Here is a 26,950-nt window from a genome sequence, read left to right as displayed (position 1 = left end):
CGGACCCCGTCAGGAATTTAGCAAAATTTATCGACTTCGAATCAGTTGGCATTTTGCAAGCGTTGTGAAATCTGGTGGTGTCTTGCTGGCGTCGTGAAAACTGCAACAGTCCTTCGTAAAGTGCCATCATCTATTACAGTGCACTGTGGTACCCAGAATATTGGGTACGGCAAAAGTGTGAGGGTGAAACTTTCTTTAGGTGCCCCCCTTTTTTTGTTCTTTGGTGACGCTATTTCATTCGCGGTTTTTATGCTGGAAGTTTGAGAGGATACAGGGGTGGGACACTGCGCAGTGCGTTTTCCGCAAATGCATCATGTTGCTGGCCCTCAAAAGAGCCTTTTGGGGAAAATAAATGTAGCCGAAAGGCAAACTTTCTTGGCCTATGGGGATAAAACCCATAGACGCCTTCTTCCTTCAAGCCGTGCATGGTGCGGCTATCTCCATCGGACATCACGGTTGTGTACCGCAGCCCATTCTTGGAGAGCGAGCACTTGAACATTATCAGGGTTGCCTCGAGCCTCCATGCGTCCTGCACCACAATGTTTCGCTGGCACTCGTGGTCTGCCAGCCAATCTTCGTAGCCCTCATCTGAAGCTTTGGGTCCCATGGCGCAACCTAAGCAAAAGTTAGAGAGGTCTACATGATCAATCACCAAGCCGGTGTACACTTCAATAATGCAGCCCACTCCAATGTGTGACGACCGCCCCCTTGTCATCCACGTACGTGCCATCAAACATCACATCTATGTTGTTTGGCGGCTGACCAAGGTCCGAGTACAAGTCCTTGACGGCACGCACACTATCAGCTGCAGAGGCTGCTACAATGTTCTCGCAAACCTGATCCACTTTCCTCAAGCGTGCTTGGAATGTCTTGTGGTGCACGCCTCTGTGGGACAAGTTCATACCAGCACAAAAATCTGACAGAGCAGTCACCCCCTTCCCCATTCTTTGAATACTTTTCGAAGCCCTCATATTCACTTCAAAAGGAGTGATATTGCCAGATCCTTCGGTCCTTGGTGAGGAAAAACGTTCCACACGGTGTTCACAAACCGAGCACGTCACCTCGAGCTTCACGGCGAGGCCGTACTGCCGGTCAGCCTTCCTCAAATCCGGCGCCGCCAGCCGGCACCTGACGTACGCAAAAAGGTCCTTCAGCATTGTAAAATCCACTAAGACAAAATCTGTGCCGGATTCTTCCTCTGAGTGCGCCAGATCCACTTCAAGGAGGTCGAATTTCCGCTGCGTTGCTGACTTGGTCTCCATCAGCAGTCGCGCCGACCAATGGGAAGGGTCGTATGGCGAACTCAAACCGCGCGCGCCCGCTCTAGCCAATCAGCGGCCGAGAAGGTGCCTTCGGAAAACTGGCAAGGGCGGTCGTTCTACTCAAGCGACGCCATTTTGTGATATCGCATATCGCAAAATGCACACAAAGAAACAAGCTTCAAAACAAGACCAAGATGGCGGCGATCGGTCGGCTGCTTCCCCCGCAGGGCGCGCGGGAATTTGAAGCAACTTTTGCCCAATTCGGGGAATTTCGTGGCCCCCGAGGCGTTCCAAAACATGATTTTAGAGTATTTCCCGATGGAATTTCGCGTTGATATTTTGAAGGCATGTCTTGAAGGTACAATAATTCCAAAAATTGGATTTTCTCAAAATCGATATTTTGGCCATTTTTGATCATTCTAAGACCCGCGTCCTCCCTTAAAAGACACACGTGGCGAGTAATTGACATTTCACGCAAGCATATGCCCAACTATCTTTGCTTCCTTTTCGTGGAGCTTGATGGAAGTCTGGCTGACGCAGTCATCTTGATAGAGGTTAATGTAGAAGGCCTCTACTATTTCCCGAACCTTCTGATTTCTGTGCTCGAAGAGCACTTCGGTATCAGCGAAAAGTGGTTCACATCCACGAGTTTCACACTTTTTACAATGTGCGAGCAGATTTGCATACGTGCAGTTTTTCATTGTCCCTGCGTGCTCTCCTAGTCTGATATTCAGGCAACGCCCCGTCTGCCCCACATACGCTCTTTTGCAGGACAGCGGAATGCGGTACACAACACCTAATTTGCAAGGCACAACGGCTCGCGTGTGATTGACACCGCACGTGTTCTGGCTGATACCAAGTGGACGTGTCTTGTTCACCATGGAACAAAACCTCCCTATTTTGTTCTTTGCCGAGAAGATAACCTCTACACCATATCTTGACCCGACATATTTCAGCCCGTGTGCCAACTTGTGCATGTAAGGCATGACGGCTCGTTTTTTCCCCCGTTCTTTTTCCTTCTGTACCTCGTTTCTTCCGTGCTTAATCTCTCGGACTAAGGTCTGACACACCGAAATTATAACATGGTTTGGAAATTCTGCTGCCTGAAGGCAGCTTACCTGATCACCAAAGCTTTTTTCCGCAGTATGGTGGCATGACTTTTTTAATGCTGAACCGAGGGTGGACATTTTTACTATTTTCGAATGCCCGGACGCATAATTTCCAAACCATGTTATAATTTCGGTGTGTCAGACCTTAGTCCGAGAGATTAAGCACGGAAGAAACGAGGTACAGAAGGAAAAAGAATGGGGGAAAAAACGAGCCGTCATGCCTTACATGCACAAGTTGGCACACGGGCTGAAAAATGTCGGGCCAAGATATGGTGTAGAGGTTATCTTCTCGGCAAAGAACAAAATAGGGAGGTTTTGTTCCATGGTGAACAAGACACGTCCACTTGGTATCAGCCAGAACACGTGCGGTGTCAATCACACGCGAGCCGTTGTGCCTTGCAAATTAGGTGTTGTGTACCGCATTCCGCTGTCCTGCAAAAGAGCGTATGTGGGGCAGACGGGGCGTTGCCTGATTATCAGACTAGGAGAGCACGCAGGGACAATGAAAAACTGCACGTATGCAAATCTGCCCGCATATTGTAAAAAGTGTGAAACGCGTGGATGTGAACCACTTTTCACTGATACCGAAGTGCTCTTCGAGCACAGAAATCAGAAGGTTCGGGAAATAGTAGAGGCATTCTACATTAACCTCTATCAAGATGACTGCGTCAGCCAGACTTCCATCAAGCTCCACGAAAAGGAAGCGAACATAGTTAGGCATATGCTTGCGTGAAATGTCAATTACTCGCCACATGCGTCTTTTAAGTTGGAATGTGTGCTTGTTATTTAATCTTTTAGCGTATTAGGGTGTGATGTGTCGCTTTATTCGTATGTTGTTCCTCTGCGCATGTGCACACTTGCGTGTATATATTCTTTGGGTTTCTAATAAAATCTAGTTGAGAGTCAGTGCTTGTGTTGTACATCCCTCCGTCTTTCGTCCTGTTGTTTTGCGCGCTGTGTGTTTTTCTTTCAAAATGATTTACCAACTCTCCCAACTTTTGGTGTTACTTCAAATCTATTCTCCTCTAGGGACACTTTTTGAGTCGTGGGCAAGAAACACCAAGTGCAAAGCTCTTGTTTTAATCATCGGCCAATGTCCCTGCAATGCACATTCTTTTGAGGCCACCAAACCACATACCATGATAGATGCCGAAATGTCCCCTTATTTAAAGGGCACTCGTTTCTTCATGGTCGTCTTATTTTTCTGGTGTTAGTCGTTCGCCCCCCTTAGCGTTCAACCGACGCACACCGAGCTCGGTGTTGTTCACACCGTTGTTAGCTCAATATCAAAGCACTGGGGCTGTCTGAACACTGCGACTACTGCGAGACAAGGGCCTCACCTGCGTCGCGTGTGGCTACCGTGACCCCATTGGCACCAGCTGCTGTGCCTGGCGTGGTCACCGGCTCAGCTGCTTCTAGTTCTGCAGCAGTTGCACTGCTTGGTAGAGTTAGTGTGAAGAGTTACAGCACACCTGCAATGCTCCCAGCTAGGCAGGCCTTGCAAAGCCCACAGTTTCTTGCTGTCAAGTTTAGACACTACACTGGGCCCTAGTTTTCTTCCTTCCTCGGTGCGTGCTGGTCGCTGTGTGCGCTCTCTGCTGGCATCACGGCCAAGTAGGTGTGGAGAACAATGCACAAGCATAATAAACTATTCAACTGTTCCAGGAGACTGTCGGCACAGATATGAACAGCACCACCAGAAATGCATGCCACTGCTGCTCCAGGCATGCACATTCCTCAACGTTGGCAAGGCCTTTATACTTAGAGGGCCACATGCCCGTGTGCAATGCTTGGGAATTCTTTAACACCACACACAGCCTAAAGTGCAATGTGTTGCCTGTGGAACATACCTGCACGGCTGCATGTCTTCAGGGGAGATCACATAGCAGTTGGTGCACAGACTGAGCGGCAAGGGCCATGTCGAGGGAATGCCCTCCACAAGCAGCTGTCTGCAGTCTGCAGCCAGAGCTGCCGTGAGTTCCATCAGCAAAGGAGCCCTGCTGCCCCAACTACAGCCCCCGATTCGGGGCTGCACTACAGTGAGCCTGTCGGGACACCTGTCCTCTTAGCGCAAGTTAGCACACATAACAGCACGTCTCTTTCAAACATTTTATTACAAACATGCGCTCCACCTTGGAAACGAAATAAGGCCGCTTGTGGTGACGTATAAAACGGTACAAAACCACAGGACAAAACAAAGAAAGGCTACTTCTGTAATCTCTGTGGGCACAGCCAACTGTTCACCACTGTTCTCTTCTGCCAACTTGCGCAGAAGCAAGAGTTGCGCGCTAGCATGTAGCATACGAGCCATATTCAAGGTTGGTTCTGGCCAAAGTGAGGCCCTGTGGGTCTGCAAGGACTGCCCGCAAAGGCATGCTGAGGAGTGTGCCGAAAAGGTGAGAGCAGATCCAGCTGTGCTAATGGGGAGCCTTTGAAGCGGCCGCCTTTTAGAGTGGGTCCAGTGGGAACAGGTGCATCATCCCAAGCGTGTGCCTGCATGAGTGCAGCACACACAGGCTTCTTCCACACCACTCCGGCTGGCCCATCTTGCAGCCACTGTGCACACCCATCTGGTTAGACTAGCACGCCTGCAGCAGCCTGACGCGTCCCCCTGCCACGGGCCAAGTGTGCTTGGACACTGCGCCAATGTCAACCACACCTGCTGCACGCACTCAGCAGCGCTCCCCAAGTCCACCGTTACAACCTCCGTGAAAGATTAAGGGTGACACTACGATCACCCCGGTACAAAAATTTGCTCTAAGCCACATTCTATTTGCTACTCACACAACAAGAACGCCAGAGAGAAGTCTAGTTGAGCCACCATAGCGACAGCTCAGAAACCGAGCCAGTCTCAGACGATGCAAATCCCTGGAAGCAGAGCCGGCAGAGGTGTACCAGCCCCAAGGAGACGCAAGGAGACGCAACCCTGACTTGTTCCATGCACTCCCACTGGGCTACGCATGGGTGCTGCACATCAATGACTAGTTACAGCTGTGGAAATGTGCCAAGTCTCGCATGTACCTGAGTGCTGCAAGCAATTACAGGTGAAAAGGGTCACAAAGTTCTACTATCACCAACCAGAATCACAGCCCCAGAAAGGCACCATATAGACAGTGTGTCCCGGCCGTGTGAGACAAAGCAAAACCAAGGGGGAAGAGAGCAACTCGAATGAATGCCTGCACAAGCAAGGTCACAGTTTCCACGCCCCTGTAGCCAAGGGTGGCTTCCCGTGGGTCGGAGTACATTTGTTCCAGTGGCGTCACGGTACGAAGCACACGACAGGCACGATCAGTGGCGCGGGTGGGCACTGGTGCAGCAACAGCTGGCGGAAGAGCCAGAGCGCAGTGGCCGCCCCTGCTCGCCACCTGCAAGTCCAAGCAGGCCGTCCGCCGTGGGGCCAGCAGCTGGACCGGCACACGAGGTCGCGCTAAGGGTCGGGGGGCGGGCCCTCGTCCGAGGGTGCCTTGGGCCCCACACGCTGCTGCTGCTGCTGCCACATGGAGGCGTAGGTGCCACCATACTCCAGCAGCTCCTCGTGGCTGCAACACGGGGGGCACAGGGACTCACTCTGTGCCCCTGCACCAGCAACTGCGGCACCCTCCCCTACCAACCTCCACTGGGTGTCACCCACATCTCCATTTCACCCCCTCATGGGCACCCCAATGCACAGCCTGGATGATGACGGTTGGATGTTGGCCAAAGGGCACCAAAAACGTAAACACGAAGATCAGTCAGCAAGAACAAAAGTAAAATCAGAAAACGACAATGAGCATGGCTCGTGTATAGGGCCAGGCAGTGATCATGCGTGGTATGAAATTAGGTCTAAAAATTGAAATTCTGCTAAATATTTAAAAACATGCTCGAGAGTAAACATGGGATCGCCAGACACGAAAAACGGTGGGTGTAGTGGGGTGTAGTGGTCTGTATAGTTGTGGTGTCGACTGCCTTGCATTGAATGAGTGAATGTGAACTTGAATGTGAACTACAGATAGGGCCTCTCCACACCTCCTACACAGAGGTATTGAAGATTCCGTGAGCAGATACAAGTGTGTGACATGTGTGTGCCCTATCCGTAGCCTAGCAAGGGCAACTTGTGTGTATCTGTTGCATGTGTCAGTGGTGTATGGTCCCAAGCGTGGCTTTATAACGTGCAACTTGCTATCTGTCTGTTCACTCCAGTGTGTTTGCCATCTGTTGCGAAGTTGGTGTCTGAACTGTGGCTTCATGTCTGTGTGCTGCACTGTTCTTATGTCCACTGTATTCAATAGCAGTGGCCATTTCATCTGTGGTTTCGTTCCCATATATTCCACAGTGGCCCAACATATTGTTATCTCAAGACTTGAGGCGCACGCCAACATAAGGGCCTTAAAAACAAGATTGAACGTTTTCTGGGCCAGAGTGCACGTACAACACTAAGAGAAATTTGATGTTGGGCAATGTAATGTAAAACAAGTAACATGCCATGTGCTTCAGCCGTAAAAAAGCTGTTGTGGGAGTTCATCCTTTTGGTCACGTTAAAGTTCAGTCCGTGTGCAGCACAAGACACAGCATCAGCTGTCTTTGATGCGTCGCAGTAAAACTCTGCAGTCGTGCTTCTCCTGCAGTGAGAGGTAATGCTGCATAATGGTGCAATAAAATGCCTCAGCCATGGTGCAATAAAATTAGTGATGGGTGTCTTCTGGATGTGTGAAAATGACACTGCTAGATCAGAAGCTTCTGCTCTCACTCTGAGAGGGAACGGCATGGAAATATATGGACGGTTTAAAAAGAGCTGCTGTGAGGACGCATCATGAATGGTTGAGTTAAAAGGATGATTTGTCACAGACATGATTTTAGAGGCATACAACAAGTCAGTGTACATCCTCTGGTGATACAGGGATAATTTGTGACACTCTGCATAGAGGATTTCAACAGGGCTGGTGCGAAAGGCGCCACAAGCAAGGCGAAGCCCCAGATGCAGAACCGGGTCAAGCATTTGTAGTGCCGTTTTCGTTGCCAACCCACACACGATGCTACCGCAGTACAATCGAGATCCCACTAAGGCGCCATAAACATGCAGAAGGACTTGCTTGTCTCCACCTTAGGGCTGGTGGCAGAGAAATTTAAGAATATTCATAGTTTTTAGGCATTTTTGCTTAAGATGTTTCAAGTGTGGAACAAATGTTAGTTTGTAATAAAATATTACGCCTAAAAACTTGTGCTCCTTTTTAACAGGAACTGAAATGCCATTAAGAGTAATATCTGGGTTCCGATGGATCCCGCGCTTCCTGGAGAACACAATGCAAGAACTTTTTTCTGAATTGAGTTTAAAACCATTCTTGTCTGCCCAGCCGGCAAGTTTTTTGACACCAAGCTGGACCCGACGTTCACAGATTGACATGTCACACGATTTAAAAGATATCTGCACATCGTCTATACACAGAGTAAGAAATGGTAGCTGGCGATGCCTTACCAAGAGAGTTAATTTTAATTATAAACAGAGTGAAGCTTACAACTCCACCTTGCAGCACACCGTTTTCTTGCACATGAATCCTTGACAGTGCATTACCAACTTTTATGCAAAACATTCTTTCAGACCTGTAACTCGAAAGGGTGTTTAGCATATGGCCCGAAACACCGGAAGACTTCAGGTCACTTAAGAATCCCGTAACGCCAAGCGCAGGGGTGGAACAGGGTCTGTGGATTTGGGAGCAGTCCTGGGAGCAGGTAAAAGTGCCTTTTGAAACAGGTTTGGAGCAGCCAGAAAGGCATTTTCGGAGCAGCTTTGGAGCAGCCAGAATTGCCATTTGGAGATGATGTAACACCATTTCACAGCATTATGGTGCCTCCGTAATCTCCGTACAGGCCGCTGTGCAAGTCCCCTTCCACGTACCTAATCTCTCTACTATTCTCAGGCGTTCTACCATGCACTAGAACCTACTCTAAACCAGGAACGCAGTTCTTGTACTACATCTGGAGGTTTACAAAATGCGGAGTCATCTACTCTCGGCCCCAGCGAGTGTGTTGCATTATTACCATTCGAAGGCCAAACCTCACGCGCAGAGTAGAAAGAGATCAGATAACAGGCCTTGCTTCGTGTCCAGCAAACGGCAGTGTTTATACGACGGCGGCATTCCATAAAACAAGGTGTTTGCTTGCATATTTTCCATCGAACAGCGGTTTCAGTGCGTGCAAAGCTGAGCATAGTTGACTCTTTACCCGTCACAGGGATGCACGAATCTACGAACTTTCGCCGCAGACAACGTACCTAACTAGAGCGTGTCAGAAGGCCCTATTAATATTAGACCATCCTCCACTAAGCAAAGCTTACCCCAAAGTTGAATTGAATTGAAGTTTATCTGTTCTTTTCTGAATACAGAAAAACCGGGGGAAGTGGGGCAAAAGGCAACCAGCATCCCTCCGTTTAGCAGGGAGTTCATTTGAAGTTTTAGATTCATTTCCGTTTGAAGTTCATGGGCGAAAATGAGTAGATACCTCCAAGCAAAAGTGCACCGAATTAAGAAGCGAGGGCAAAGCGTCCAAGACACTGTTCAATACATGCAGCACCGCAAAGTTACGGGCAGAAAACCTACGATTGCCAAAAACGAGCCACTAAATTGACGTTAACCTCCAATAAACTACAGTTGAACCTCAATTTAACGAACCTCGATTTAACGAAATTCGCGATATAACGAATTTTTTCAAGTTTTCTATGAAAATTTTGCTAAATGCATATATTTTTATCTCGATTTTCTGAAGTAATTTCGTGCGGCACTTCCGATTTAACGAAGTTATGGCAAGAAAGAAGAACGAAATTCCGGTCGAGGCACGTTTTATTTTGCCTCTCAGAGCCTACATTGAAAACATTCACTACTCGCATTGACTCTTAACTCTTTCGGGACCGCTCCATAGGCCATCGATCACATATGATCGACGGTTTCGCGAGCCTGCAGAATACAAATTTTCGCTCGATGGAACACCTAGCGACATCTAGGAGATAGTTTGAAAACTGGAGTTTTCTCTTTTGTGAAGTTTCTTTTTTTATCGCCAGGCGGCAACGCGTCAGATATTTTATTCTGACGGGCAGTGGTTTCGAATGTAAACAAACATGGCGTCATACTCGTGCGAGCGCGATAAGAAATCCGCCTGGTCTCGGCTCGCATATCTTCGCCTTCTACTGTGGATTTTAACGATGAGAGTGGCAGTGAAGAGTCGAAATGCGGCTTTAGAGATCAGATTTCAGCTCGAGTGAGGATTCGGGTGTCGATCAGCCCGGAACATCAAATCGCGCTCAAAGGTGGGTGTTGGTTTGGGTTTCAATTGGCTCTGGAGTAGGTATGTGCGCTCGAACTATGTTCTGGCTGGTTTATATTCATTCGCTAGGGTGTTAACTACCTACGGTGGTGATCTCCTGCCACCAGTGCAGAAACGGATCAAGTTTTCGCCGAGACAAGAGCCCCGCGTGTACCTGGGCGACGACGTAGCCATGGCCCTAGTGCCAAAGAGATCACACACAAAACAAAAAACCAGTTACACCTAGCCGCATCAAACTTTTTCAATGAAGAAACAAAGCATTGTGTTAGATTTTGTATATCCTGAAATAATTTTATTCTTTTTTAGTATTTTTATATTTACGCTTTTTTCTATCTTTTTCTGTAGTTTTTTTACGAAGTTCTTAGTTTCAGATTTTTTCATGGTTCTATCGTCAGTGTTGAAGTAAAACTTGGTATTGTATGTAAAAGAACATATAATTAGCTGCATTTTGGTATATGCCAAGGCAGGATGGTGCCTTTGCTTTATGCAGAAAAAAATTTGTACCGAGACCTCCCTTTTTCATCACTTTTTCCGGCGGTCCCGAAAGAGTTAAAAGGCTAAAACGAAAGAAAAGCGGTGAAATCTGCGGTTAACAACAATTAAAAGCGATGCTCAAACCACTGCTCAAACCGCTAGCGGTCATAGACCGTTCAATAGTGCGGCCACCATTTTGACGTCTCCATCGTTGCCCACGCCAGTGCCCTCTATGCTTAGGCTTCTGAAGCCTACTTCAAGCTTTTTTTCTACGCATCCTTGCTCCAGGGCTGCTGCTCTAGGTATTTTGTTCGTGCATCATTAGGTGAGTCTTGTAAGCAGTATGAGCACTCCAAGGGAAAGAAAAGTATTCCGAACAATGTCCTGAGGAAGTGTCGGTGAAACCGAAGGCCACCGAAGTGATGGATGCCATCGACGTTCTGCGGAGGCACGAAGGCACACGCGAATGTTTAAGAGCAAGCCTTGTTAGCGCTGTCAGCATACGAGCGTCATGTAAAGCTCACCCTGGTCAAGAAACGCCAAGCACTGCTTACGGATATCTTCACTACGGCTTGAACATCAAGTGCTGGTGGCAATAAATTGCTCTCTTTGAACGTGGTCATCTTCAACACCAGCGTTCATTAGACAGCTGCGGTGCGGAGAAATCGGTTTCTTTGGGGCTCAGTGGGCATAAAAGTAATTGCTTAATCGAATTTGGCTGGAAGATAATTAATGTAAGCTTTCCACTTTAGCGGGAGCACATAAGCGCTGCTCCACACAGTGAAGCAGTCCGCGTTTACTTCGCTCAACTCACAATCATGGCTTTATCTCGAGTGTCGTGGTTGCATCACGTGCCCATACTGTAGAGCCTTTGTACATGAAAAAGTTTTTCGAAAGTTTCATAGCAGCCTTCCGCTGTTGGCCCGCCGCACCCCTCAATGCCGCGCCTAAAGCCCATTCTACATGGCGCGTTTTTCGCCTGCGAATTCGGTGGAACGAACATTCGCACTTGCGAAGTTCGCAATGCCTGGAAATGTCGTCTACATAGCCTGCGAACGTCGCGATTTTCGCATTTCAGAAACACATTCTTTGCAGACTGAATTAGGTTTGCCACGAGCAAAGCTTGTTGTGATTAAAAAAAAAAAAAAAGTTTTATTTTACTTTCTGGGGAAGTTGTTTCAGATTGTTTTGCAGTAAATATGAGTTTATTAGCGGTTTCATTTAACAATCGCCAATTATTTTTCAATATACGCACACATAGCAGAGAAGACAAACACCGCAAGTAACCCTTGGTTCGCTTGTTATGCGTGCCTAGTACATTTTGGTGTACCTTGTGCTTCTTCCGAACTGCTGTGATGTCCGTGACATGCGCGGACAACGATTAACATTCGTTGAAAACGACGTGCAACATCGTGTTATGAACACGCGTTTGTTTGTGTTGGTGCGCCCGCGCTTACACCGCGTGTGTGCAAGCAACGCCATCTGGTTGCTAAGCGTGCAAATGGTGATGCCGTGACGTGCCCGTGACGTTCACTTAGCTGTGTTCCTATTGGCCACAATTTGATTGATTGTGGTGTTTAACGCGCCGACGCAACGCAGGCGATGAGGCGCGCCGTAGTGGAGGGCTCCGGATTAATTTTGACCACCTGGGGATCTTTAACGTGCGCCGAAATCTCGTACACACGAGAGTTTTTGCTTTTCGCCTCCATCAGACAAGTGTCCGCGGCGGCCGGGAATCGAACCCGCGACCTCGTGCTCAGCAGCGCAACGCCTTAGCCACTGAGCCACCGCGGCGGGTTATTGGCCACAAGTTCCGGCCCCTCTACTGCCTCCACGTCGCACGAGTGGCGTTTGCCGGGGACGCTCGATCGTTCCTAATATTTGGCACTTTGCCGTAGCAACGAAAAAAGGTCGTTTTGCCGCACGAGCGGCGCCACACCTGTGAATTCGCAGGGAAAATCGCTCCATGTAGAACGGGCTTAAAGGAGCCATGAAGAGAAAATACAACTTCGTTTAATTTGAAAGAACTAGGATTCAGTATCTCACTCAGCTCCATTACAGCCACAAAAGATGTTTTTTAACGAAAAAAAAGCAAGAAGTATTTAAAAACTTTCAAATTTTGCGCCGCAGTGACGTGTTATGAGCAAGAATGACGTCATACGGGCCAACAATAAAATATAATTTTCAGTGCGTTAACTGCACGTTAGCATTGAAGTGATGCGGTCAAATGGAACTAGAGGCCCCATTACAGACGTCCAGTCATGTGTCGTCGGGACAGGTCAGTTAGGCGGCCGCCAATCGTACAAACAAGGTTCCGTGACGTCATAGAAAAGTTGCGGGAAATTGGCTAGGGGGTCGCAACTGCTTCACACGTTTTCTTTAATATCTCCGTTATTTGTTCGAAGATTGCGATGATATTGGTATCATTGTTATCGGGACTAAGCAGTCTTTCTAAGAAACCCAACTTGTGTTTTGTCTTCATGGCTCCTTTATGCCTACCACTGAATGGATGAAAAGAGGCGTAACTTCGAATGAGCACCTCGCCGGGGTGAAGTTCACGGGGCATGGACGCGGGTTCAATTGACTAACAGTGGCGTTTAGTGACTAAAATGAAAGAAAGGAAAAGTGGAAACCTTATCTGCTATCATATTTAATAAGGCGTTGCGGAAAAAGCATTGGTTTTACGACGACACATGAACTACCGTCGGCTATCTGGATTCCATTGCCTAGGTGTTGAAACTCTTAATTCACACAATTTTCGCGGCCAGTTTTAGTACAAATTTCGCTTTAAGTGGAGAGGTAACTACATAGCAGTTGTTTCCTGGCGATTGGCAAGGTTTTGAAACCTTAATAACTGCTTAAATTAACTGTAAAATCGAAACCTCGATTTTACGAGATTCTCGATTTAACGAAATTTGCGGCCCCAAGAACGACTTCGTTATATCGAGGTTTAACTGTATAACCTTTGATGTGGATATTATTCTATTTGCGATGAGACACAAAAACATTTTACTTTTGGCCATTTTTCATTGATTGTGGCGCAGCAGCAGACGCTGGCGAACACAACCATGCAAATGCAACAAACAAAAGTTCAAGCAGATCTCACGTAGTGCCTACTGCCTTATGGCTAAGCCAAAGCCAGGTTCGATAGCTGCTCGTAGTCTTGATGAAACCGAAAACATAAACGCATTGATGAAACCGAAAACACGATGTTTCAGCCAAGTTTTCTGGGGCTGGGTATCATGGCGGTCGTATCACGCGGAGGTGGGTCTCTAGACATTTTTTTAAATTTTTAGTGCCAGATACATGAAAATTGACACCGTTGATGAGCTTCTATGCTGATTTAAAATATGTAATTGGTTTTAACATAGCTTTATTTGTTCATGGAATACAATGCTTCAAAATTCATTTATTGAGGCATTTCTTATGGGGCTTTAGAGAAATTCAGCTTGATCAAAGTCAATAATGATTTGTACGGATATAATGCCAAAGGTCTGCTCTGCCAGCTATGCTATTTTTACTCATTTTGAAGACTTTCGCAATGCATGAAGAAGGTGAGCATTTAATATCAACAATTCGTATAAAATTGTCTAATCTTTACTCATTTTTGCAAATAAGTGCGCATAGACAGAGTAATAAAAATAGCATCACCGGTGATATCAATTCAATACGAGTGAAAGTATACCAGTCTTGTTATCCTAGCTCAAGAGTAAGATAAGGAAACATCCCGTTAAGAAGAGCATGACCTCACAAAATAAGGAACTGCAGAGGTGCAGGTGGACTTCAATTTGGCGATCAATGCCTTGTTGATACAAACAGCCTCACCTGCTAGATCTGAGCCAAAAGCCAGGTAATGAAACACTCTATAAGGCAGAGCAGGATGTCGCAAAATAAGACAGAGAAAAATACATCTCTAGTTTCTAACTCTTGCTACAGCATAGCCACAATATAATAAGCACCGTGCCACTCTGTTCCTCAAGGGAAAAAAACAGGAATGCGACCGTACCACAAAAATAACCGGAAAAGCTCTATGCAAGCAATGAAAACCTTTGAAAAGAGCGCTGAAAAACAACTTTTTGCTGAACTTCACAAACGGTACTTGCTATTTTGTACTTCCTTCGACGTCTGTGCAAACTAAAGAAAAGCACAAACATATTGTGCTGCCAACATTTTTTCACAAACGAGACCAAAGCACAACAGCTAACTAAATCCGGACGTTTCCACGTGTCGTTTCTCAGACCAGATTCGTACATAACAGGCGATCCCGGCACTTCCGTTTACCGCGTGTTCCGTCGCTTGTTCGTGCGCTTGCAGCGCGTAATTCGTTGAGGTAAAAGTGTCCAAGCATTGCGGCACGATACAAAGACGTTGCGACAGAATCGCAGTCACTAACGGCTGAGAAAACGCACCCGAATTGAAAATACTGCTGCAGCCAGGGTATTTTAGTATTTTAGAATTTTAGAAAAATACGCTTGCATTGCGGAAGTGCGCAATAAGTATTGACCACTTTTCATGCTGTTATCCCTTCGTTCGGATATATACGGTGGAAGTGGGGAGGGGGGGGTTTGCTGAAGGTACTGATGTTAATCCATTGCTATATACCCGCACACAATCTCTTTTAAGATTAAAAACAGGAGTTTTTCAGGGTTCTGGGAGACCAACCGTTTTAGACTTTTAACAATAGGATCACAACTATACAAGTTTTTCAAAAATTATATTTTTCAAAAAAATTATTAAGCATCACTTCATCTTCTTTAACGTAATTTCACAATTCTCAATCCTTTTTAACGATTGCAACACAGCTCGTGCTGACGTCCAGAGCGGAGGAAGCCATGGAAGCTTTGCTCCTTGTTCTTATGTCGTGTTATAGAATATTCGTGTTTCTTTATGTATCACACCCCCTAAACAATGTCGTAGGCCTAATGTGGGTATTTTATTAAAATAAATAACTAAATAAATAAATAAGGACGCGACGTCTGCATCGAAGCCAGATGCCCGTGGCAACCACGCGTGGACCTCAGCAGCGTGCCTATCGGCACAAACAGAGAGGGTATGGAAGCAGGCAGCAAGCCTTCTGAAGGAGAGTGGGTGCCATAGAGACTAAAGATGATTTCATGCCAGAAAATCGACGGCAATTTCCCATTTCGCTGAATGGAAATTGAATGAATCCTGCAACACATGAAATTGCCACCCAAACCGAAAACCGAAACGAAATTTTTTTGGTTTCACTCTTGAACGAAGTAATAAATACCGTTACATTTTCGTTTTTCTTTGGGAAAAAAATTCCGTTTTTTTTTTTCGTTTTTCGTTTCTGGCTTTCGTTTCGTTCCAACACCCTGGCGGCGGCGAATGCGCGCCTGCAAAAACAAAGCGAAAAAAAAAAAATGGCGACTCAACCGCACCGCCCATGGAGGGAAGAAAAGTTGCACCGGCCAATCAGAGACATGGAACAGGGGGCTTGCCTCGAGCGCACGTGCTCCTGCCAATCAGCGGCTCGTAAACGATCTTCACGAAATCGGCCGTAACGCTCGTTCTCCTCATGCGACGCCAGTGTAAGATAGCGCAAAATACCCACAAAGAGAGCATCTACAAGGCTAGCCCAAGATGGCCGCCGCCAGCAGTCTACTTCGAGTGTGGCGAGCACGCGAAGTTCAAGCTTTTTTAGCCCGATTCTCGGCGTTTTGCGGCTCCTGTTGTGTTTACAAAGTCGATTTTAAGAATTTTTCCGACCGGATTCAGCGGTTAAACTTTTAGAGTAGGTGCTTGAAGGTATGGAGACTCCAAAAATGTGGTTTTCTCAAAATGCATTTTTTCGCGATTTTCGAGCATTCTAACACCCGCGTCCCCCTTAATTCAGGCGGATTTGGCGCAACAGGGGCAGTTCGGCGTAGGATGGCGCAGGTAAACACGTTTGGCACTCATTGGTGCAGCTGTTCCACCCCTGCAAGCGGTGTCGTAGGCCTTCTTAAGGTCAAAAAACACCATTGCGCAAAACAGTTTGTGAATGAAAGCATCCTTGATGTATAATCCAAGGGCAACAAGTTGGTCATCCGTGGATCGCCCCGGCCTGAAGCCTGCCTGGCAGCCCTCGAGAAGACCGTTGTACTCAAGAAAGTACACAAGTCTCCTGTTTATCATCTTCTCGAGGAGCTTGCACGGGCAGCTTGTGAGGGCGATGCGATGAGCCGATGGACAGAGGGAGAGGTTGGGTCCTTCCCCTCCTTCAGAAAAGCCACTACTATGGCCAAGACTTTGGAATGTGCCCCGAAAGCCATATTTTGTTGTAGAGGTGTAGGAGTGCTTCAAGTGTGTCTGCGTGTAGGTGTTGTAACACTGCATATGTAATGTTGTCTCCGCCTGGAGCTGGAGGCTTACAAGTTCCAAGAGCCATATTCAGCTCCTGAAGTGAAAAGGAAGAGTTACATGAGGTGTTAGACATATTATCATCATGCAAGGACTTCTTTCCACGGGCCGCTTTGTGTTGCATGAAAGTGTTAGTGTAGTGGAAGTGTCATGCAAGTGTGTTAGCCTGGTCTTCCCCTGTGTCCCCTGCTGTGTGTCTCATGTCCTCCGAGTTTTCGCATACGTGTCCAGACCTTGTGTGTATTGGTGTAAGAGTTTATGGATGTCAAGCAGGTGCGCCAACTCTCTCATTTTGCCCCACGGCGCACATGTTTTCCCAACGCCTTTGCCCGCTTGAACAGAAGGAGGTTATCCGACGTGCAGGGGTGAGACAGCTGAACCAGATTTGGGAGCAGCTTTTGGAGCAGCGAAATTTCGATTTTGGAGCAGAAGAACGGCATTTATTATGTCACATTAGGAGCCTAAAAAATCAAATTTTTGGCCACTCGGGGGGGAAGGGGGGGGAGTGCGCTTTTTAATTGGTTCTGACTGTACATTACACTGAAACAGCCTTTCAATAAAGTTTTTTCTACCTGAGTATCACAATGGGCTCTATGCATAGATAACGCGGAGTTCCGTTGAAAATATCGAATTGAAAAATTAAGCAATTTTAAGGAATTTTAATTGTCCTGTGAATGCTACGTTATTATTTTGTAATCCCAGACTCGGCTTTACGCACAACTGAGAGCCATGGCAAAAGTTGCGCAAAGAGAGGTGACAGTCGTCGCACCCCACCAGCCCTCCCGTTTCAAGCCCCAAGGTGGGCGTTCACTACGATCATAATTAGAGTATTGGCATGTTTAGTCACCTCCCTTTTGGCATTAAATTTCAATTCAGATAGATGAACCATTATTACTAGTGTGCAATAATAGCCCGTCCCGCTATCGGACACTGCTTGAACATTTGGCGGTGATGCAGCTTGCGCCGCCACTTCTGCAGTGTCCATCATCCCACTCCTGCTGCTCGCAAGCTCACTGTCAATAGCAACAATAATTCGGCATTTTATAACACCGCAATGAGTCCCAAATTTCACTTCACGCACACACCGCGCGTCACACTCAAGGCTGAAACACCGCGTTATCGCGCGTACCCCGATGTTTTTGATGAACCCCCGTCTTTCGAGTCGCGTAACTTGCAGCAACAGGTCAAACGTAAACCCGGCCACCCCCATAACCAAAACTGATTTTTGATTGATTTGATTGTAGGGTTTAACGCGCCGACGCAACGCAGGCGATGAGGCGCGCCGTAGTGGAGGGCTCCGGATTAATTTTGACCACCTGGGGATCTTTATCGTGCGCCGAAATCTCGTACACACGGGCGTTTTTGCTTTTCGCCTCCATCAGAAAAGCGGCCGCCGCGGCCGGGAATCGAACCCGCGACCTCGTGCTCAGCAGCGCAACGCCTTAGCCACTGAGCCACCGCGGCGGGTCCCATAACCAAAACCGCAGTAGAAATCGGCGAAGAGCACTCTGCCTGAACCACGAGAAACTGCTTCGCCCAGCGGCCATGTTTTTCAATCTTCACCACACCAAGATGGCGGCGCCCAGTATTGTCGTTCTGGAGATGCGGCACTCCCAAAATTGTAGTTTTAAAATCAACTTGCACAAGTAGTTTGTGAAAACTTTATATGGGAAAACTTTAAAAATTCGCACAATATAACATGTGCAACCCGACATTGTCACTTTCAAAAAAACTATCCCGTGGACAATTTTATGCGGGTCTTTTATTGAATGATGAATCAAATTAACCTTTACAAACAGCATCACCTTCAAGGTGCCGGAAAATTATGCCGTCAGTAAGCATTTTCCCCCACTGATATTGACAGGAGCGTTAAAATCCTTGGCTATTATACTCTTTCGGAGCAGTTTGGTGCAATTCTTGCAATTTTTAAGCTTTTGGAGCAGCCTGGCGCAGGAAAACGAATTTGTATCAAAACTGCGCAATATGCACGGCCCCTGGACGTGGGGCACCGGCGAAGCATACCCCACGCCTTGTTCTGGGCATCTCGCACCTGCCTACAGTCCACCACAGCCTCCTCTGGTTGCGGCGGCGGCGTCGAGGATGTGCGCCGTGAGGAGTTGGGCTGCCTCTTCAACGTGTAGGTGACTTATGGAGGTGTAATGTAGTGTGGAGATTTCTGTAAATGTATCCCAGTTTGCTCTTGCTGCACTGAACCTGTTCTGGGAAGATGCACTGCTTGCACCTTTACCTATATACGTTAGCGAAGTGGGGAAGTGGTCACTACCCACACCCCACTCAAGACAAGGAAAGAGAACTGCGGACCTAATGGCCAAGTCAAGGTGTGAGTAGGTGTTGTGTCCTATATTATGGTATGTAGAAAAGGTTGAAAAGACCGGACGACGTTAAGAATTTCTCAATGAGGCGACCCCTGGCATCCATGCGAGCAGAGCCCCAAAGAGAGTTATGTGCATTCAGGTCGCCTATGAGGTCCGGGTAGCAGCTGATCTACCAGGCGCTTGAAATCTCAGCTGGAAGTCAGGAGGGATGTACAGAGAAGATTATCGTTGGGATGGCAACAGCTTCTAGGATGGTCTGTAGTTCCACAGTGTGGCAGCAGGCCAGGGACTTTTGGGCAATAATGGCCACACTACCTGAGGATGTACCACCTCTGTCCTTCCTAAATACCATGCTCAAGAAATTTGTGTGTTTGGACTTCAAACGTGTTTCTTGAAGGCACCTGGCTGATTGGAATGCAATGTTTCATAGACATCATCAAGATTTTGAAGAAGGCCTCTGTAGTTCCATTGCATGATATTTTCTCTTCCCATTATTGAAGTTTAGAGCAACTGGAATATGTGCGTGTTAATGTATCGTCTTTCAGGGCTCGAACCCCTTGAGGAAAGGGTTTTTTCACTTTCTCATCTGACCTGGACACCCCAGCCCGCTCCTTTCGCTGTGATGCGAGGTGGAACGGCTCGACGTCCATGTCGTCATCCGAAGTCATGGGGGTGCCCAGCGGACTGACTCCCGGGACCTGGCACCCTTTCGGGTCTTCTTTGCCAGATGGCCCCGGCGGTGCGGCGGGGGAGGGGGTCGTTGCGGAGGCAGAGACGAGAGGAGCCGCTATGGCCCTACCGGTGCTGGCCGCTACCTCTTTGGCAGGTAACAGGTTGGGCTGCCTTAGGCAACCCGGTGAGCTGTGTCGGCGTACCTCCCCAAGGGGAAAGAGTTACCTGTTACCTTAACAATGAATTTTCTTTTCCATTTGAAATTTCTCGCAGGCCCAGGAGGAGGACAAGTAAGTGCAGTGGACGGACAGTTGTCAGTGGGGTGGTCCTGTGCAGCGCACTCCGTACAGGTCCTTCTTCCGCAGCAAGAATTGATAGCGTGCCCGAACCGCTGGCACTTGAAACGGCGGTGCGGGTTTGGTATGTAGGGATGGACTGCACATCGGATAGAGCCTGCATTAATGCTTTCAGGAAGTTTGGATCGGTTGATGGTCAAGATTACGTGTTTCGTTGGGACTTCCTTATCTCTTCGGATAGTGACGCCCAGCTCCCTCAGGCCTTCAAGCAGGTCGGGACCTGTTCGGGCTCCAGTGGGGTGTGACCCCGATGTCCAGATTGAGGATGCGGGCCGGGAGGTTGGCGGCCTGTTTTGCCGTGTTGACCTCAACTAGGATTTCTCCTGCCTTCAGTTTTTCAGCCTCATACTTATCCAGGGTTTGTACGGGCTTCAAAAGCAAAAATTCAAGGGTTTTCACGGACTTTCAAGGACCGGATAACACATTTTCAAGGCCCCCATCTAATGTTTTATCTGGGATTATTTATAACTTTTTCAATGCAATGCGAAATTTTGTTATTGCCCAATACCTGAGCACATTAGTGCACATTTAGGTAGGCGCTAACGGGTTCGTGAATGCTCCCCCAGTACGATTTTTTATTCACAGTTGGTATTTCGAGCTTTTTTTTTTTTGTCGCTGCTTTGCTGAGGCAGTTTGATTTCAAAACTTCATTAATGTTGCCTGTATCTCCTGCTTTGTCAGCAAGAGTATCAGCTGAAATTAAATCAGAAAGTCTTGCTGCAAGGCAGGATGAACTATGTACACGTCTACCATTTGCACATAAAAGCACACGCAGATGGAGCGTATGAGGCACAGCAAACATGCAATGAGTGGCCGTTTACAGGCTAAATGGAACATGAAAGGTAGAGAAGAGAAGCCGGATTTCACTGGATTGTATCCTGACATGGAGTCTATTGAGGAGTGCTTCTCCCAATTTTGCCTCGTAATAATGACTATCCACTAAACTCGTAATTTCACGCAATACACTGAAACTTGATTGTTACACTGTTTCTTTGCATTTTTAACACCTAAAATCTATGACAAACACTTTAAATTCTTGTGAAAAGACAGGGCCATTGGTTGTCACCAGAAAAATCAAGGGTTTTCAAGGACCATTTAAAGATTCCAGGACTTTCAAGGCCTTGAAATTGACACTTCTAAATTCAAGGGTTTTCAAGGTTTTCAAGGACCTGTGCGAACCCAGCTTATCACCGAGAATGCTCTGCAGGAACTTTGAAATCAAGAATACAGACATGAACGCTTAAGAGGCAAATACACCAACCAAGGGCGTTTATTCAAAGCGGTCCCAACGTTTCGGAGCCAACTCGGCTCCTTCAGGCTCGACATTAACGCTACAGGTCTTGCTGAGTCAGCTGACTCAATCACCAAAAAACGGGGATAGTTATGGCGGAGAAGATGCTTCGGTGCGACCCCTTTTCGGAGGCCGATCACGTTTGGAGGGGTTTTAGAAGATACCATACAGCATGTATTAGAAGCAGGGGATGGCGGTACTGTCTTCTCAAACCGTACCGTGATAGCTTGAGAGGTCCCGGAGCCTGGTAAACAGACAGGGAGCCACCGTTTGTGGCTCCTGCCCTTCACCTGGGTCCGCGGTGTCGCCACTACCGTCACCAAGATTACTCGCCCTGCAACCCTGGAGAGACTCACCTGCCACTCTCCACAATCTCCCCTTCCTGGAGGACGAGAATCTGGTCAGCATGGATCACGGTCGACAGCCTGCAACCAACAAGCATGGCTTGGCGAAGGAGGCATCTTTGCAGATGGAGAGAGATTACACGCTGCTCTCCCCTTATAATCCACAGGCACAAAAAAAAGGTCCTGGCCAAGCACCATTGGTCCACCCTCCCGTTCCTTAAATCCTCCAGTGTCTGGGTGCTTGGCACCAGCTGGACCAAGCCCCAGCATTCTGCCCGTGGCCACAAAGAACTGTACAAGCGGTGGTTGGCCGCTACGCTCCTTGTAGGAGGAGCCCCCACGGGGCCTGCGGCACGACCCCACAGTCATTTCAAACTGCATGGCAAAGGCAAAGATTTACAGGCAGCCACTGTGCACCTCTACCTCTTGAACGACCACACTCTCCATGCACATTTTCCAATCAGCAATAGAGTGAAACCTGCACATCCAGTTGAGTGACGTGCACTTAGTGCTGCAATGCAGTGGCCAGAGATGCCAGTAACGGACCTCAGACATGTGCGGAAGGGCAAGCACTCCCTGTGGCCCACAGCACAGAGTTTCATACAATAACAACTAGAGAAGAATCTGGTTCCGGGTAGTTCTGGATTCGGATGGGCACTCGATGGCTTGCGGAAGTTATGACGCATTGAATCGTGCAGGAAGTTTTGTTTCCACTTTGGACTTGCAAGAATGCATTTGCCTATGTTAGAAGAAGCGTTCAAAAATACGTTTCTCCTTGAAATAAATGGTGCACGCGCACTGATGCCGCCCTTATTGGAAATGTTTTGTAACCAGAGTTGCGAGTCGGGTGGGTTGTGAATTCATTGCTGGCACAGCGAGCATGAAAGCACAAATGACGGCGCTGTGTGTGGCGAGTTGCCTGCGAATTAGGAGTTGTGGCACTGCTCATTCAGCAGAGCAATGTATTTGTGAAGCTGACAACGGTCACGAATTGCTAGGAACAGCCACACCTCTCGTGAGAACACCGACTCCTTTGGCGTAGACCAGCAGTACTGGCGGCTCATAGGAATGCTGCTTCATGAATGGCACTAATTCAGGCTGGAATAACTTCTCCAAAGGTAATCGGTTTATCTTTTTAGGAGCACAAAACATTTCTTAGTAAGCGCCAAAAATTTTACAAATAGCTTTTAAAGAAGTCCGCATCCTACTGTAGCTGGCGGCAAATGGCAAACATACTCCACAAACCTCCTCGACTCCGCGTCTGCTTTTTATTTAAATGCGCCGTTTTATTTCGTACAGAACCAGTGTTTGGTCACCAACTTTCTTGTTCGCCATGTAATTTGTAAACGACGAATCAGGCAATAAGAGTTTTTTTGTCGAAAAACACAATTAGTGCAGCCACAGGCCTGTTTCGATCCTACACAATCCAGTTCAAGAACTACCCATCATTCCCATCGAAGCGTAAGCGGCACCTCGGTGTTTGTGTTGACAATAGCGGCAGTTTCCCCTATAGTTATTATTGTATGAAACTCTATGGCCCACAGGGCTCGACAAAAGGCCACTTGCTCAGTACACAAACGACACACCAAAGTGAACGACTGTGTTCAAACTGAGCGAATGCTGCAGCATCATGGCCGTCCATCAAACACTGAAACCTAGAGAGAAATCGGGCCAAGCTTTGCAGCAACCAGGCATCTTGCTTTGGATGGTTTGGAGGCAATCTCTGCACTACAAGGATTGGGTGCACATGCCCGTATATTGCAACTACAGTGTAGACCATTTATAACGTAACCGCTTATAGTGCGGGACCGGATATAACGCGGGTTTTTGTGACCACCGGTTTGCCTCCCATAGAACTCAATGCATAAGCATACCGCTTAAGATGCGGTTGGCCGAAGCACAATACCGTTTATAGTGCGGTTTTTCGGCGGGTCTGCTGATCGACCGGCGCAGCTGGGGCATCGTTTTAGGGTAGCAAAAGAAAAAAAGAAATGATGAAATCGGCCATCTGACGCAGCGCGCACCCCTTGCTCTCCTCTAAGTTCGACACGGAAGAAAAAAATAGGCACCCTTTAGTTCGCGCGTACGTGAAACCACAGCTGACCTTGCTTGCACCTCGGAAGATAGCGACCGACTCCCCGTCCGCGCGTGGCAAGTTTCTATTAATCGTGAACCGCATGGCCCGTTTTCGCACACGAATTGTGCACATCGGCGTTCCGCGTGCGTTTTTTTCATGCTCGTGTTTACGATTCCGCGCTCACGGTGGCTTCTTCGCGTGGCAGTGGGAAGGAAGGAAGTAAGGAAGTAAACTTTATTTTCCTGAGCACCCTTAGTCCAGGGCGCCGTCTTGGGAAGCCGTGGCCATGGCTTCCTCCGCTCTGGACGTCAGCAGGAGCTGTGTCGCAGCGCTGGGGTCAGCCAGACTTGCCTCCCAGGATGCTAGAGTTGGATTCGGGATGGGGGTCAACTTTGGATGTCGATCACAGGCCCATATTGTGTGGAATATGTTTGGGTAACCTCCGCAGAACGAGCAAGTAGGGGTGCCGGGTAAATTTCGAAAGCGATGTGTGAGATGTTCAGTGGGTAATGTGTTTGTCTGAATCTGTCAGAGGAGGACGGACTGCCACCTTGTGAGGAGCCTGACGACTTGCACCAATGGAAAGACGCGCACCTAATGGCGGGAGATTCGAAGCGCCCGAGCCGGCTAGCCGCGCCAGAGGTGTTTAGGGAGGCTTACCACCGCGGTATTTTTTGATGGGCGCTTTCACAAGCAGCGTGGATGGCAGTTTATATTCAACTTTGCGGTCACATTATCAGCTCCTTTCTTCCATGAGCATCTTCGCTTGCGCCTCGTGCGGCATTTCAGCGAGCGGTTAAAGTTGTCGGTGGAGCTGCCTGCACCGCTTCACGGCCAGTGCCGACGCCATGTTGCCGCCTCTTACTGCGCCGCACACATTATGCCAGTTGTATCCGCGCCGGCGTCGCCGTGGCTGCGGCGTGCGCTGCACGTTTTCGCGAGAAATCGCTCCATGCGGTTCACGCTTTAGAACATTGTGCAGATAAGCCACCGCTCTTTCCGAACAAGCGAGCCGCGCGTAGGTTTTCACCACCAGTACGTTGCGCTGATAAGCAGCCGCCTTCGGCATCGTGAACACAAGGTGGGGTAAAAAAAAAAAAAAATCCCGCTGGCCTTTCTTATCATCTCCTGCGGCATCTTCATAGACGCAAAAAAACGCAGCCATGGTCTTTCAAAACACAAACACAACGGAAGTTAAAGCCGCACTCGCCGTTTGTAAGACCGCGCTTTTGAAATGTGAGACCGTGCAGCAGCGGCTGATGTCAAAAATAATACGAAATAAAGACCCTGCCTTCGTTTTTAGGTGCTGTGCGTTTGGGTGATAAAAAATTTAGGATGACTTGAGAGGTAGGAGGCGATTTGGTTGAATTCGCGCACGTTTTGGTTATAGTGTGGTACCGCTTATAGTGCGGATTTTTGCGGCTCCCGCGACATACGTTATAAGCGGTCTGCACTGTACTTTGCTAGTGATTTGGTTGCACCTGCCCAGTACTTTTGCCACCCTGGCATCTGATGTCGTACCTCCCTGAGTGCACATGTTTCCCTTGATCTGTGCATCGTTAAGTTGTGTCTCAGCAGTGTGGTTTGTTTCGTTGAATGTTGACCATCTCACAATTGCCAAGCCCTGTCTTTGACAACTTTCTGGACATGTGCTGTGCAAATATCTAATATCTGCGCAGGCACACACCACCCCACATGCTACATGAAGACAAGAGGATGGCAGCCATTAAAGGGACCTAGAAAAGCCTTTTGTAAAAGTTACAAAAGGCCTTTATTGTCGCGTAGTACCAATATAGCGCTGCAATGCCGTTGGAATTATTGATCTACATTCAGTATTAGCTGCGCCAGAAGCAATTAAGTGCACCTCTCCCCCCTTGCCGATCGATTCCTCCTCCCTCTCTGCTTCTTTCAAAGCAGCTGGAAACACTGGGAATAGCCATGTGACATCGCGACGCTCGACTTCCGTTCTCCGCTAGCTACATTCCTGCGCCTAGGCACGCGTCAATCTCTGCAGACCCGCTTTTGCCTCGGGATCGCGCAGGAAGGAGGAAGAGCAGCTGGAAGCCAATGGCAGTGACGTTGCCGGCGACCGACGATCGGCCGAATCAGGGGGGCGCCTCGCCGTTGCGTCAGCCGCGGTCGGCGTTGCGTCAGCCACAGTCGGCGTTGCGTCAGCCGCGGTCGGCTCGCTGCGGCGGCGCGCTCATTGGCTGAGAAAGGCGATCTTCAAAAATTGTTTACAAATTATCCGTACAACGTATGGGGCTCACACTTGGCTCAAAGATCCCCCGCTATGTGTTCTACCAGCTGAATGCATTTGATTGCCACCTTCACAAAGCTTTTCTGGGTCCCTTTAAGGCCATCAATTCATTTCAAGGCCCGAAAACCATGCAATGGATTTTACCAAGGGTGGCTTCTGCTCGACTGAGTAATGCCCAATGACAGTTAATGCCAGCACTCTTGCCGCAGTTCCCCAAAGAACGCTTCATCGCAGCCACTACACAATGGGCAGCACAGGGCGAACTTGACGTGATGGGAACTCATCCCATTGTTTTCTTTCACTCTGTGTCGTCACAGGCAATGAAGAGAGTGTTGATCAGCGCGCCACAGGAACACAAACCCGGGGTGCCAGAAAACTTCTTCCAGTGGGGTTGATTCCTCATGCCCGAGCCGTTTTGCGCAAGAGAAGAGAATCTCTTGCATCAGGAAGAAATGCCCACGTTCCCCTCGATGCCCCCTGGGCACCCTGCACGCACCTGTGTGCCACCACCAGGGTGGTGCGGTTCCTGCACACCAGGTCCAGGGAGGCCTGGATGTTGCGCTCCGTCTGCGTGTCCAGCGCCGACGTGGCCTGTCGGGGGAAGGGGCCCGCTGGTGAGCACGATCGCGTGCACACATGCCCCGCACAGCTCCCAACCCCCACGCACCTCGTCGAGCAGCATGATGACGGGCCCCTTGAGGATGGAGCGGGCGATGGCCACCCGCTGCTTCTCCCCACCCGACAGCTTGAGGCCCCGCTCGCCCACCACCGTGTCGTAGCCCCGGGGGAAGGAGCCCACGATCTGCTGGTGCAGCTCCGCCGCACGCGCCGCATCCTCCACCTCCGCGTCCGTTGCGTCCACCCGGCCGTACCGGATGTTGTACCTGCAGCAGAAGGCAGGCACACCCGAGGAAAAATGATGGGCCTTGCTCCCATCACTGGGCCTCCGCAATTTACCAGCCCTGCAAGCAGTCTGTGGACTGCGTTCGGACCGCAAGTCTCGCAGGAATGCGTGGGAAAATCGAGCACCAGATGGCGTCTCGGGCTGTCCGCGGACGATCCGGGAGTGGTGGTCCGTAACAAGCAAACTCCTCTCCCCAAGCAGCAGCCATG

General features: G+C 48.6%; 1 protein-coding gene across 3 annotated transcripts in view; it reads right to left on the bottom strand.

Moving 5' to 3' along the window:
- Positions 1 to 4,466: 4,466 nt before the first annotated feature.
- The window catches only part of Hmt-1 (ABC transporter ATP-binding protein/permease Hmt-1), a 105,834-nt gene continuing 83,350 nt past the window's right edge, over positions 4,467 to 26,950 (bottom strand). For all 3 annotated transcript variants that reach the window (XM_077697702.1, XM_077697701.1, XM_077697703.1), the window contains exons 18-21: positions 26,505 to 26,721; positions 26,334 to 26,428; positions 21,513 to 21,581; positions 4,467 to 5,910 (exon numbers count right to left, since the gene is read on the bottom strand). In XM_077697702.1, coding sequence (XP_077553828.1) covers positions 5,799 to 5,910; positions 21,513 to 21,581; positions 26,334 to 26,428; positions 26,505 to 26,721 — 493 coding nt within the window. In that variant the 3' untranslated portion in view covers positions 4,467 to 5,798. The remainder of the gene's footprint in view (positions 5,911 to 21,512; positions 21,582 to 26,333; positions 26,429 to 26,504; positions 26,722 to 26,950) is intronic.

This window comes from Haemaphysalis longicornis, unplaced genomic scaffold (assembly GCF_048455015.1).
Source record: "Haemaphysalis longicornis isolate Haplotype H1 unplaced genomic scaffold, Haemaphysalis longicornis Haplotype H1 scaffold_2, whole genome shotgun sequence".
NCBI lineage: Eukaryota > Metazoa > Arthropoda > Arachnida > Ixodida > Ixodidae > Haemaphysalis > Haemaphysalis longicornis.
Note: the sequence above shows the minus strand (reverse complement) of the source record. Positions and strands in the feature narration are given on the sequence as shown.